General features: G+C 39.3%; 1 protein-coding gene across 1 annotated transcript; it reads left to right on the top strand.

The window, feature by feature from the left end:
* Positions 1–6621: 6621 nt before the first annotated feature.
* Positions 6622–7251, top strand: LOC308424415 (small ubiquitin-related modifier 2-like). The gene has a single exon (XM_080921332.1). The coding sequence runs from the start codon at positions 6673–6675 to the stop codon at positions 6958–6960; it is 288 nt and encodes a 95-aa protein (XP_080777458.1). The 5' UTR covers positions 6622–6672; the 3' UTR covers positions 6961–7251.
* The last annotated feature ends 8054 nt before the right edge of the window (positions 7252–15305 follow it).

The raw sequence follows: 15305 nt of genomic DNA, 5'->3' as shown, positions 1-15305 counted from the left end.
AAAGTTGTAGGACATTGTGTGGCCACCTTGAGACCTTCCAGCAGAGCCTGAAGGTAGACCAAGAACCTCCTCTTGTTTTCATTGGTGATATAATCTCAGTCTGGGTATATCAGGGGAAAGCAAACATATTTGGGAGGGCTCCCATGTGGGGCCAGGAGCCAGATTCTTGGCCTCTTCTGCGGTGAAGTGATCTGTAGAGTGTGGTAGATGTAGTCTGTCTCATGTTAATATGTCTATTAAAATCAAAGTCACTTTGTCAAAGTCATCTGTCAAAGTCATCTCATCAAAGTTATTTTGTCAAGGTTACCTCATCAAAGTCATCAAAGTCATCTTGTAACTAGAAACACAAAAACAACACAAAAATACAAATAAAACCTTCCTTGTCTATGGAACAGAAACAAGAAACAACCAGAAAGTGGTGCTTATGTAAAAACCACTCTATGACACCCAAAGCACAAGTCCAACCTTTCTCTCTATCAGGCAGAAATCAGAAATAACCAGAAAGTGGCACACACCTATAAGAAAGCACCAAATTGTTGGCCATCTCTTTGCTCCCCTGAGCCCATGCCCAACCCAGACAAAGACTCAGGATGTCTCCTGGCCCCACCTTGACCACAGATCCCAGACAAGTCTATTTTAGAAGCAACTGGCCAAGTAACCAAATTAAAGGCCTTGTACGGAGAAGAATGTGTGCCAGTGACAATCTGTAAACAGGGACAAACAGCAACAAAAACTAAAACCAGAAAAAAGTACAGCCTATAGTAACAAGAAACATCCAGACTGTGGAGTTCAGAGAAGACAAATGTGGCACCACTCAGACCTGGAAAAGGATACAACCTGCAATACCAATAGCAACCAGAAGGTGGCACATACACATACACTTGATAACCATCAGAACTGCACAAAATCACCATGGTAACATAAGTCACTCCCCTTTTCACAAGTTTTTGTTAGGCTCTGTAGATCTCACACAAAGTTTCTAACGTTCTGACAAATTAGCTGCCACATAAATAACAAGATTTTGCACTAATGCACAAGTACTCACTGAGCACAAGTACTCATACCACAAAGTAAACGTCTGATACTCAGATTTCTCATGCAACTCAAAGCTAGAAGAATTACAATGGCAACACAAGCCACCAGTTTCCACACAAATAAAAAGAAAAAGCCAAGATGGAGGACGAAGAGGGTGGCCCATCTCCATGTGGCTTTGGATAGCCACAGGTAGCAATAAATGTCTTAATGGGGCAATTTGTCTTCTCTAGATAGGCAAATTGTATCATTTCAATTGGATCTGAGTTTATTGTGTAGACATTTTATGGAGTGAGAGTTTACTGATATAAATCTGATTAATGAATTTAAAAGGGTTCTAGAGTTTTGATTTTGTTGGGCTATTGGTAATTGTGACAGTAGTCACAGGAGGTGGTTGTGGGGAATGTGAGCAGAGTTTTCAGAGAGAGTCTCAGGAAGGCAGCCATCACTGAGATGAAAACACCCTGCAGTTACCATATAGCTCTAAAATGCTGGCGATGTCGTGGGTTGGGGGATATTTTTTTAATATATACTGCATTAGGTGGCAAACCAACATGTTAGACAGGAGTCTACTAAAAACTTAAGATTATCGACCTGAGAGTTAGAGTTAGAGTTTTTTTTTTTTCTAAGTTAAAGAAGGGTGGTGCCATGATGAGTCGCATGATGGCTCAAGTGCAGGAACCTTAAACAACGAAAGAGACAATCTCAGCTCACAAACAAACCAAGTAAATGAAACAACAACAACAACTCCAAACAACAAAACAAACGAAATTTCTAAATAACAATTTAAAGAGAGCTTAACAGCCAGTAAGATGACTCAGAGGGGAATAGCACTTTCTCCCAAGCTTGAATTCAGTAATGAATTCCACAGATATACTGAGAGAAACCACTTCAGGTTCTTGTCCTCTCACCTCTACATGCATGCTCCCCTGATGACACATCAAAACACAAATGAACTAATACAGTCATCACAGAAAGAACAGCAGGGGAGCTGATCCAGGGTGATGGTGCAAGCTTCAGGGGACTGATGAAGAATGACTCCCAAACTGAGTCTTGCCTAGACTGCGAGGCATTGTTACAAAGTGTAATATTTCTCTGAACAGACATGATATTCACAGCACATGCAAGTTGTTTGGTTTGCTCCTTCAAGTTCTGTAAGAAATGTGTTGGAATTTAATGGGAATTGCTTTGAATCAATAGAATGCTGTTGGTAAGATGGCATTTTGTACTATATTAATCCTCTAGATACAGGAGTATAAGTGACCTTTCAGTAGCTTCTTCAATTTATTTCTTCAGAAACTTGATGTTCTTTTCATACAGGTAGTTTGCTTGCTTAGATAGAGTTACACCTATAAATTTCATATAGTTTTGCTCTTTTGCAAGGTGTTGTTTCCCTAATTTCTTTCTTAGCCCTTTTACCTCTTGTGATAAGGAGGGCTTCTGAACTACTTGAGTTAACATTATTTCTAACCACTCTGCTGAAAAATGTTTATCAGCTGAAGCAGTTCTCTGGTAGAATTTCAGGGGTCTTTTATTTATACTAACATATTGTCTGTAAATACAGATACTATGTCTTCATCCTTTCCAACTTGTTTCCCCTCAATCCCATTATTTGTCTTATAGCTTGAGCTAGAATATAAAATTCTAAATTGAATTGATAAAGAGGTAGTGGACTGCCTCCTCTTGTCCCTGTTTTTAGTGGAATTGCTTTACATTTCTCTCCATTTAATTTGATATTGGTTATCAGCTTCCTGTATATTTAATTTATTGTGTTTGTGTATATGCCTTTTATCCCTGGTCTCTACAGCATTTTTATCATGAAGGGTGCTGGATTTTGTAAATGGCTTTTTCTGAATCTTATGAGATGACCATGTGGCCTTTTTTTTCTGTTTGTTTATATGGTAAATTATACTGCTGTGTTTATTTTACTATGTTGAACCATTCCTGCACCCATGAGATAAAGTCTACTGGATCATGATAGATAATGTTTTTGAAGTGTTCTTGGATTTGGACTCCCAGTATTTTATGTAGTATTTTGTATCAATATTCATAAGGAAAATTGGTCTGAAATTCTAATTTGTTTGTTGAGTCATTGTTGTCTGGGTATCAATATGAGTGTCTCCTCATAGAATATATAGATAGACAGACAGACAGGCAAACAGACAGACAAATGTACAGTTTTCTAATACAAATTGATAGTACTTTTTATTCCTCCATGGTGCAAGCCTTAAACTGGAACCCAGAGTGAACTAGGCTATTGCTCACCAATTGAGCTCAATGCACACAGCTGAAACACCACATACTCTCTTCATTGTGTGGTGTAGGAGAATAACATTGGAGCCACACAAAAGTTAGGCAAACACCATGCTATTGCACATCACCATTTTAATTAATTAGTTTTTTATTGAAGTCTTTGTGAAATTGATTTTTTCCAAGACATTCTCAAAATGGTTATATGCATAGGTATTATGCATATTGTTCATTTAAAACCCGAGATCCACAGAGGCCTGAAGAAATGGGCCTAGAACCTGAAGCCTGAGTTCCAGCTGAGAGCCACTGATAATACTAGCTCTGAAACAAACTTCGGTCTTCTTTTAAAGCAACATGTGCTCTTAAAACATGAGGCATCTCAGTTCATCTGTGGGTTGCTGGGATTTTGTTTGTTTGTTTTCTGATGAGCATGAAAGAAGTTTATTGTGAGCAAACTTCCAGCATGTTCACAGGTTCCAAACAAAAAGGCCTGCAAGACTAATAGGCAGAGAGGAAGACAGTGTGTGGGCAGGGGGAGAACAAAACAAGGACCGTGAGAGACGTAGAGGTTGTTTCAATGATTCTTCTGTACCATAGGCCAACCTAGATGTCAACATGTGAGCCTCCTTAGCTGATAACTTTCAATCATGACATGCAGGCATGAATGTATATATTTTGACTCTCTCGAAAGGAGAAGACATTTATTACAGATTCCTTAATTTCTTTACTTTATTCCACTCAGGCAACAGTAATGACATCTAAAGAAAGCATCAATGATTTATTTATTCACTAAATATTATAATGAACAAAAAGATTACATGAAGATGAAAAATCTCCTATTTAAACTATCCAGTCAGAAGCCACTCAAAACTGCCAAGTTATGTTTCTGTCTCCACAAGAGCCCTCTTCCCACAGTTCATCTGACAGTTCCCCATGTCAAGCTCAGGTTCCATAATCCCAGTCACTGTACATCCTTTTGTTTTCAACCATCTGAGCAGTGTCTGAAGTCACAATCTCTGAGAATCCCAGATATCTAGACATCTGGATTAATATAGGGTTCATAGAAATACATTAATCAGCCTTTCTGTCTCTCAGATTCCTTTCTTTCTCTCCCCACACATTTCCTCAGGGCAGGTCCAAGTTAACAACATACCTTGTTATTTTGAGTATGTTCTGAGATTTGCTAATATTATGGAGTTACACAACCATAAATTATAGTGATTCACAACCTTAATCCTAGAAGAAGGAGGAAGGATGCAGAGGCAAAAGAATCCCCAGAATTTAGAATTCTAAAACAACCCTGGCTTCAAAGAAAGACCCAGACCTATACCAAACTCAAAATTATGTAATAATTAAGCAAAGGAAGGAAAAAATCCACAAGATCAGTGATATGTTGCTAATTAACAAGTGAAATGTTTGATGGGTGGTGTGATGCGGAGGTATTCTCAGAGAGAGCTCTGATTCAATCAAAGAAGTGGATGGATGTTACATATAGATTAAAATGGGTGGTGTGTAACCATCTAATCCAATTCTAGTTTGAGGTTGGAGGGTGTGGCTCCAATAGGGAGGGGTGAGCAGAGAGGTATATAAAACCTTCATTGGAGCCAGAGATCATATTCAAACCTGAAGCATGGATAGCTGCCTGGTTTGGTTTGGACTCAGAGACCTATCTGCAGTGCTCTTAACTGATATGTAATTGGTTTTCCTTGATTCATGTAGCTTGATGTAAAGAACTTTAGACTCCAGAATAGGACCGAAATTGTAATTTTTGTCTCTGTAGAGGAACACATTGAAGACCCTGGATATAATTCCAAATGAAATTTTAGCTTCATATCAAAAATCAGTGTTACACTGTTATTATGGTTGAATTTGAAAAAGGAGGTCTTACTGCATTGTCCAAACTCTCCTAGAAATGGCTATGTGGCTCTGGGTAGGCTGGAAATCAAAATCCTCCTGACTCAGTCCCTCCACAGTGTTAAGATTACTAGAATGTTCCCTCATATTTCCATTTACACAAATGCTTGCTTCCATTCGTATTTCTGAGATTCTGGCTTACACTGTTGACTTGTTGACCATGTATCTTTGATCTGCTTTAATTCTCGATATCTAGAATTATACTTGAGAGTTACTCAAATGTCTTACCTTAGGCTTTGCTTTGCATATTTTTCTGGTAGCTTTGAATTTTGGATATGGTCTGCCTTTGGGACCAGGAAACTCTGAAAATTGTACCAACCCACTGCTGTCATCTTAGCTAGTAGGAATTCAATACTGATCAACAAGACAAGGTTTCTTTCTTTGTTTTATTGTTTGCTTGTTTGGTTAGTTTTTTATTTTATTTTGTTGTTGTTGTTGTTGAAGATGATTGGTTTGGGGTTTTTTTTTCTTTTTTCCCTTTTTCTTTTTTATTGATGTCTTATCCATTTACATTTCAAATATTCTCCTCCTTCTAGAACTTCCCTAGGCAAGCTACCCACCCATCTTCCCTCCCCTTTGCCTCTAAAGGGGTACTCTCCCAGTCACCCACCCACTCCTCCCTCACCCCTCTAGCATCCTCCTTCACTGAGTCAGCAAGCCTCCACAGGACCAAGCACCACCCCTTCCATTGATGCCAGATAAGGCAATGCTCAGCTACACATATTTCAGGAGCCATAGACCCACTTATGTATACTGTTTGGTTAGTGGTTTAATCTCTTGGAGCTCTGAGGGATCCAATTAGTTGAAATTGTTTTTCTTCCTATGGGGTTGCAATCTCCTTCAGCTCCTTCTGTCCTTTCCTATCTCTTCTATTTCGGTCTCCAACCTTAGTCCAACAGTTATCTGTGAGTGTCTGTAATTGTCTTAGACAGATGTTGGCAGAGCCTCTCAGAGGACAGCCATACTAGGCTTCTATATGTAAGTACATCTTAGCATCAGCAGTAGTGTTGGGGTTTGACGTCTGCTGATGGGATGGAACCCAAGGTAGGTGGTCTCTGGATGGCCTCTCCTTCACTCTACTACAATGTTTGTCCCTATTTTTTCTTCAGACAGGAATAATTTTAGGTTAAAATTTTTGAGATGGGTGAGTGGCTCCTTCTTTCAAATGGGAAGCTTGCCCATGCAGTGGTCGTGGTCTCTTCAGGTTCTATCACCCCTCTATCGAATATTTTAGCTAGTGTCATTCCCATTGGGTCCTGGGAAATCTCTCCTATTTTTGCGTCTTTCTTTCATTCTTTCTTTTTCTTTTAACAGAAGGGTCACACATAAAATATTTTGACCAGGCGCACGACGTAAGCGCGCCCTCTGCCTCGTCCACCGCTGCCGCCTCCTTCTTCTGCCACTCCTGGTGCTGCTTGTGTGCGGACCTGGTGCCTCTTTTGTGAAGCGGCAACTGAGGAGACTCCGGCGCTCGCCATGGCCGACGAGAAACCCAAGGAAGGAGTCAAGACTGAGAACAACGATCATATTAATTTGAAGGTGGCGGGACAGGATGGTTCTGTGGTGCAGTTTAAGATTAAGAGGCATACACCACTTAGTAAACTAATGAAAGCCTATTGTGAACCGCAGGGTTTGTCAATTAGGCAGATCAGATTCCGGTTTGATGGACAACCAATCAACGAAACAGACACACCTGCACAGTTGGAAATGGAGGATGAAGATACGATTGATGTGTTCCAGCAGCAGACAGGAGGTGTCTACTAAAAAGGGAGCCTGCTACTTTACTCCAGAATTTTGTTATAGACCAAGAACACATTCTCAATTAGAACCGCAATTTGGTCCCTCCACATCCTGACTACTACAGTATAGTTTTCTCTCTTCTTCCATCTCCCTGTCCTCATTTCTTTGTTGTACATAAAGTAACTGGTGTATGTGCACAAGCATATTGCTCTTTTTTTTCTTTTTCTTTTTTCCTTTTTTAAACTAAATGGCCAGTGTTCTCTTTTGGTTGACATCAGATGGAGATGGTCTGGAGAAAGTACTGGTTCTGTGAAAATAACCCCTTCTCCATTAGTGGCATGCTCATTCAACTCTTCTCTTTATATTCCAGCAAGTTATTTTGCTCTCACTGTTTTAACAAAAGAACCCAACAACACAAAATCCTTGCATACCTTGTTCGATTGGAGAATTTTAATGTTTTTCATTTATCATTGTAAAACCAAGGACAATTTTATAACTTTTTTGTACATAGCTGTTACATGTAGGCCAATCTGTCTTTAAGTAGGGATAAATTACTCTTGAACAAAATGATCCTAGATAGTTTTCCCTTCAAGTCAAGCATCTTGTTGTTTAAATAAACTTCTTGTTTAAAAAAAATATTTTGACCAGAAAATTATATAATCATTTGAGTGAACGAAAGGCTCCCATGATACCATTGAGGGAGTCTGTCTTTAAACCATCAGTTTAGGATGAAGAAGTAAATTTATGTTTCTACCATTGCCAGAGCAGTAAGTCAGAAGCTTAGTGGTTGATATGATGGTGAGGAAGTTTTATAAACTTTGTCTTGAAAGCATAATCTTTACTGACTTGTTCCCCAGGAGTCTTCTGACTGGAGTCCTTAGAGGATGAGCATTCAGAACCCACCCACACTGCAGAAGCTGGCAATTCAGACTCTGCTGAGAGACGTGGCTTTGCACATGTCCTCTCTGCAGGAGCTGCCCACTGGGCTCTTCCCAGCACTGTTGAAGGAGGCCTGCACTGGCAGATACACAAAGCTTGTGAAGGCAATGGTGGCAGCCTGGCCTTTTTTCTGTCTGCCTATGGGGGCATTGATGAAGACACCTAACCTGGAAACTTTGCAGGCTGTGTTAGATGGAGTAGAGATGTGACTAACAAGAGATTTTCACCCCAGATATGCAATTACCAAGGACTGTAGATGGGAGCATGTGGAGTACACAGCAGAGATTTTTAGGGAGGTTGGCTTGGTTTTAAGTGGACCAGATGCTTTCGATAGCATCATCATGCATGGATTCGTGAAATCTGCCATTTACTTGTACTTAGGCATGCTACAGAAGCTTTCCCAGACTTCTGTATACTTGGTTGCTCTTCTTTCATTAATGTAAACCTTATTTCTCCTTAGTTACATTATTAATGGCTATAGGAAGACCAGGGATTGACTCATTCTAATGTGAGGCTACATCTACTCTAGTTCATATTCAACTCTCATCCATACCCAGCTGTCCTCAGTACATGTAAACAATAGCTTTCAAGAACCCTGAATCCCTGTATATTGATGCATTCAGAAGCATCTGTTCCACTTATGACAAAGCCAATCTCCCAGACAATCTCTACTGTATACTCCGAGTACTCCCTTCTACAGTAGTTGACTATTGCTTACCTGGGGTGAAAATTTCTTGTCTTTTGTCTGTCTACTTCATCTAGCACAGCCTGCAAGGTTTCCATGTTAGGTGTCTTCATCAATGCCCCCACAGGGAGACAGGGGAAAGGCTAGGCTGCCACCATGACCTTCATGAGCTTGGTGTGTCAGCCAGCACAGGCCTCCTTGAATAGTACTGGGAGTTCCTGCAGAGAGGACGTGGCCAAAGCATCATCTTTCAGCAGCTTCTTGAATATTGGTGGGGTCTGAACACTCATCCTCTAAGGTCTCCAGTTAAAAGCATCCTGGGGAAGGAATAAGAAAAAAGGCACTTTCAAGACAAAGTCTATAAAACTTCCTCACCATCACATCTACCACTAAGCTTTTGAGTTACTGCGCTGCCAATGGTAGAGATATCAATTTACCTCTTCATTCTAAACTGCTGGTGGAACAACAAACTTCCACAATGGTATCATGGGAACCTTTCCAAACCAAACCAACCAACCAAACAAACAAACAAAATGCCTAGTGGTGTGGATCAATATTGATTTCTATTAGCAGAATGAAGTCATTGTATTGCTCCAATATTTAGGGTTTTCTGGGTCCAGGAAACAGAATATGTCCTTAGAACATAGCTATGTATAAAAAGGTGCCAATCAAAGCCTAAGAAAACACATTTGAGTAACTCAAATGTAATTCCAGCTGATGGGTGTTGAAGAATATCAAAGATGTATGGTCTTCTGGTCTACAATGTGAGCCAGGGTCCAACAAAAACAAATAAGACTGTCATTTTGGTGAAGGGAAACATGAGGGAAAAATTATAATGTTCTGATTTCCAGCTTTTCCAGAGTCATGTGGCCAGTTCTACGAGAGTCTGAACAATATAGAAAACTCTTGTCCCAAAAAAGTTATATTGAGCACAATAATGAAATACGCCATCTCATAGAAATATATTGGAGATCACACTAAAGGTTCATTTGAAATGAAACACAAGGTCTTCAATTTGTTCCTCTAAAGAGACAGAAAAAAATTTCCTGTGCCATCCCAGAGTCTAAATTTCTCTACATCAAACTGCATGACTCACGGAAAATCATTACATATCAGTTCTGTGTACTGCAGATAGATCTCTAAGTCCCAGGCAAACCAGGGCTTCATCCAGGCTCCAGATCTCTGAGTGAGTTCTCAGGCTTCACTAAAGCCTTTATATACTTCTCTGCCTATTCCTCCCTATTGCAGTCACACCTACAACCCCAAACTAGAATTGGATTATATCTTCAGACTCTACCCTCTTACTTCTATACATAGCATCCATTTCATTGAATCAGAGCTCACTGTGAGAATATCTCCACAACACCATACCCCTTAAAAGTTTTAACTTGTTAATTAACAACAAATCACTTCATATGTGAATTTTTCCCTTTATTTGCTTAATTATTACATAGTTTTGAGTTTAGTATGACAGGACTGTATCTTGTTCTGAAGCTAAGGTTGTTGTAGAAATGTAAGTTCTAGTATTCCTTCCTTCACATGGAGACTCAACTGAGTTCCAGAGAAAAGTACAGTGGCCGGGAATCCTAGCCAGACAAATAAGTGAGATGTGGGGGCTGGCATGACAGCAACCCGCCACGGGAACTTAGTGAGTTAGGTGGAGAGATTTTGGGAGCTCAGTCCAAGAGTCTGCCAAGATGAGAACAGCCCACTGGTGCCATGTGGAACAAAGGTGCTCTGTATAGTGTGGGATGGTGATTTTTTTTAATTTCTTGCAACAGTTAGTATATCCCAAACAAAAGACCACATGAGTTCAGGAACTAAGGGGTAAGAAGAGGAATGGTCTAATTTTCCCACCATTCTTTGTGAGTCCAGTATATCTCAGGAAACACTGATTAGAAGAAAATAGATCTGGCTTTCCTCACAGCTCCAGTTCTCACTGGATAGTTTCATATCTTCTTTCTTTCTTTCTTTCTTTTTTTGGGGGGTGTTTTTTGTTGTTTGTTGTTTTGGTTTATTTTTTGAGACAGGGTTTCTTTGTGTAGTTCTGGCTGTCCTGGAACTCTCTCTGTAGGCCAGCCTGGCCATGAGCTCCAAGATCTGCCTGCCTCTGTTTCCCAAGTGCTGAGGTTAAAGTGTTTGCCACCACTTTCTGGCTAACACTTCTTGGTGCTATTGACCCAGGTTAACTTGTGACTTTTTTGAACCTAACAATCTGTTTATAACCTTTAGCCACATCTTTAATATTTCTTAAGGAAAGGTTCATCATAGAAGACAAAGGGAAACATTACAAAAAAAAAGCAAAGTTAGCTTCAGAAAGTTTACATTTATTAAAGAGATTACTTACTGTCTGTCTCTTTTCTTCCTCCCCCCCCCCTTTTTTTGGCAGCTAACAGAATTGAATTCCAAGCTGTTGGAGAGTTTAGTGGCTTGAACTGTCCAAAGATTTTCAGCCAAGCTCTAGTTTTCAAGGACCAGGAAAGCCAATAACTAAACACTCATCCTGGCTGCAGTTCATCAGAGAGACAATGTGAGCTGCAAGATGGTGACTGAGACAAAAGGAAAGGAAATAAAGGTAAGGGCTAATGAGATTACAATCAAGACATATGATCAATAGATGGCCGGAAGATAACAAACTTAATAGAAATAAAGGCTGAAACAATCAATTCAGATAACTGGTCCCTTAGGAAGGCAATGATGCCCAAGGTATTAACGACATATGAAGAGATAGGAGAATAAACCTAAAGTCATTCACATATGCCAACAGGTCCTACATACTGAAGAGCACTAAACATGCATGTAGACTGAAAAATGTTGATGATATCAGGGGGAAGAGATTCCACAATGATTTTTTTCTAATTTTGTAGCAGACAAAATTCCAGAACCTCTTAGTTATCATCTACAGAGGTACTTCAGGTTAGGCAGGTGAGAGGTGTGCCTTATTTCTTAAATACCATCTCAGATGTAAGACACAATAAAGTCCTGGGTGACCTACTCCACTCTATCATGTCTTTATTGGTCATTTAGACTTATACAAACACAGGCATGATTCACCTCATGACAATCTATGACTTGCCACACCACACACTTGTGTTCATAGTGGAAACCCCGGTTTCCAGTTGATGTAAAGGTCAGCATTTATAATAGTCAGATATGGGCATCTTGCCACAGGAAGTGATTGTATCCCTAATGCACCTAGGTTCCTGCTGACCAAGGTAAGAGTAACTCAGCCTGACTACAGGTAAGGGCATAGCTTCTTACTATTAGAAAATGATACTTAACCCCTTACTATCATATCAGGTAGTTCTAACTAGAAAGTAGTTAGTTGTAAAGGCACTTAAATTGGATACAATGCTTTTTTCAAAATGACCCAAAATGAACATTTTCATAGTTGGCAATAAGGAAGTGACTTAACCTGTAGCTCTCACTTTTTTCTCTGTCATATTACTTTCTATGATTGTTCTAGTGAAAATACTGACGCAGTAAATGAGAATTCAGATTAAGAGTACCTAGGATCAACACCAGTGTTCTATTGTTCTTTCTTTCCACATACATACACTTTATACCATTAGACATGACCCTGGTCTGCTTTTCTTTTCTTTCTTTTTTTTTTTGAAGTTTCAAATAATGGTAATTTTGGTTTTTTTAACAACTTTATTTTACAAAACAAAGATAAATGTACAGATTTTAAGCATTTTGCATAAAATTATACAATACATTTTTGTCAGTATTTTTTTTCAGATTTTAAAATAATTTTTACATAAAACTATATGAATATATTTTTTAGTCAGTACTTGATTTTTTTAAAGGTTTGATAGTATGCATTGAAAACTTAATAGTTACAATGAGCATAAAGTACATGTAAAACAAAATGTAACATGGAAATAGTCAAAGTTTTCTTGTTGTGTAAAGATTTTTTTTGTTTTGTTTTATTTTGTTTTCTTTATTTCTTGGACTTCATACATTCTGTGAGTTGTTTCTGGGGCAGTGCGAGCCTCTGGGGTTAGCATCCCACTATCAGTGACTGCATATTATGTCTGTTCTTTTGTGACTGGGTTATCTCACTCAGAATGATATTCTCTAGATGCAGCCATTTTCTTAAGAATTTGGTCAAGTCATTGTTTCTGGTGGCTGAGTAGTATTCCATTGTGTAAATGTACCACAATTTTTGTATCCATTCATCTTCTGAAGGACATCTGGGTTCTTTTCAGCTTCTGGCTATTATGAATAGAGCTGCTATGAACATTGTGGTGCATATATCTTTGTTGTGTACTGATCTGCTTTTCTTATAATCAATGCCAAGGCCCTACATTTTGGAACCAAGTAAAATGCACATAAACTAAAAAATGTCTATGTCATCAGAAAAATTGGAAGTGTCTAGCCTACATTAGTCTAAAGCAAAGTTGTAAGAACAAAATTAGTAGGGATAAGAACCCTAACCTATGATGCCAAGAGCTGTTGGTAGAAAATGGAATAAAATCAGATAAGAATAAAAAGCCAAATGCTTACCCATCCTCCCACCTCCCATCCACCAGCCAATTAATCAGTGACCCACCCTTCTTCCTCCTATGCACCCCACAATCTGTGGTTGATCCTCCCTCCTATCCTCCTTCCTCTCATCTACCTGCCAATCAGTGGTCTATACACTCTCCTATCCTCCTTCCTCCCATCCACCATCCAATCAATCATTCTTCTTCCTCCCATCTACCTGCCTATCACTGGCCCTTCCACCTGTATCAGGCTCCAAATCTCAATCAAACTGAGCTCATTTTCAGGCTTCAAAAAAAAAAAAAGTAAAGTTCCCTGCAAGTCCAATTTGATTAAACATGAGCACAAACTAAATTTGAAAACAGAACCAGTACAGTGCTAGGGAAAACAGAGCCAAAAGAGGTTCCTGCAGTGGAGGTAGTCTGTTAAGATCTGCTTTGGATCGACCATAAAGGCAAGGATAGATGCAAGTGCCAGTGATAAAGAACAGAAAGAAGCTTTCCACACTGGGGGTGTCTCTGCTGAGAACACTGGATACACAGAGATCTGCCCTTCAAATCTTTACAGTTACACAAACTGTCAGCACTGATAATGGAGACACAGATCCTTAGAACTCTTGCCTAGTCACCTATAAATTCCTGGCTCAATCAACATCATCACAGAATTAAAAACAAGGAGATATGAGAGCTAACTAGAGTGCTTATGGCATGCTTAGTTATTATACTTTCTGGCTTACCTGGACACTTACGTATTCTATTGATTCCTTAACCCTAGAAGATGTATAGGAACTTTTAAACATTTTTTAAAATCACCAGATCTTACAAATACTAGCAGTTAAAAAACAAAAAAACAGACTAGAACACAACTGCCAGGACTCAGCTTAACCTGAGCCAATCTGCACATTTGGGAATATTCTCAAAGAGATCTGGGAACTCTCAAGATAGTGAAATACTGGCAATCTAATAATGTAAATGTGAAACCATTCCTTATAATGATAGTCTGTGAATTTTCTTCAATTTGTGCCCTATGACTTGTTGTGGTTTTTAGTTATCTATAGAAGAACCCATTCATGCAAGTCTTCTACATTCTTAGGTAAAGAAAAATATTAGTTGGTCATTACTTCACCAGGTATCAAGCTGACGATTTAGCAGGTTATATTTCTCTTCTACGTGTTGAATCACTCCAGGTGTTGGTCTTTTTACTACTTCTCCAGTTAGGCATAAAGATTAGCTATTTCCACAGGCAACAGTGCTCACACAACACTCTGTGTAAAACAGGTTTTGTCAGAATGCTACATGTGATCATCTAATATTTTCTTTAAAGTGATGTTTGCTTGCCTCAAGAAGTGATGATTGGCATTTGCAGATTCATCTTAAAAAAGAATTTTTTTCACTTGAGTAGGAGTTCAAAACATAGTGAAACACTGAAAATCTATCTTAAAAGTTGAAAGAATTACATGCTTGTGACCCATATGCTTGTGATTTGGAGATTTAAACCTGCTCCACAAAGAGAGAGAGAGAGAGAGAGAGAGAGAGAGAGAGAGAGAGAGAGAGAGAGAGAGAAGGAGGAAGGACAAAAGAAAGAACTACAACTTTCCTAAGAGCTCTACCTACTAAAAATACTAATTTTTAAATATGCCTGAAATTACTAAGGATTCAGCTGCCCAGGACTAGAAATGAGATTGCCATGGATTGATATCCAAGTTGTGGGCTCATATCTATGGCAGCAAACATGCGCACATAAAATGTCTTCATTTGTCTTTGGGTCTCAATCATGTCTAACTAGCCAAAAGTCCCTGAAGAAGTTACCTCAGCAGAGAGGTGGACCTTTCTTTAACAATTCTGAAGAGTATAGATATGACAAAGGGTCTGTGGCCTCTCCAACTCACCTAGAGAGGACCAAGGGTGGTTCTAGCCCTATACCATCAATTACTATGACCTTGCTTGGTCCTAGAACCTGGTGTTTCTCCTGAGTTTTACCCTCCCCAGAGCTATGATGCACTCCACAGGACACTCTTTTCACCTGCTTACCCTTGACTAGTACAGGAGGAGACTGGTTCATGTTCCATATGTCCTATTGCAAGAGTCTTAGCTAGAGTCACCCTCACAGATTCCTGGTGTTTCCATTGTCCTGAGTTTCTAGTTCATCCTAGAGAATCTCCAAGGTCCCAAATTCCACTTCTCTCTTTTTCCATCCTCCTAACACATGATCCCTCTGGTTCCTGTCCAGACTTTCTCTCACATACAGTACCCTCCTC

This window comes from Micromys minutus (assembly GCF_963924665.1).
Source record: "Micromys minutus genome assembly, chromosome: 9".
In the NCBI taxonomy this organism is placed as follows: domain Eukaryota; kingdom Metazoa; phylum Chordata; class Mammalia; order Rodentia; family Muridae; genus Micromys; species Micromys minutus.
The sequence above is the reverse complement of the archived record's forward strand: the minus strand, read 5'-3'. Positions and strand labels throughout refer to the sequence as shown.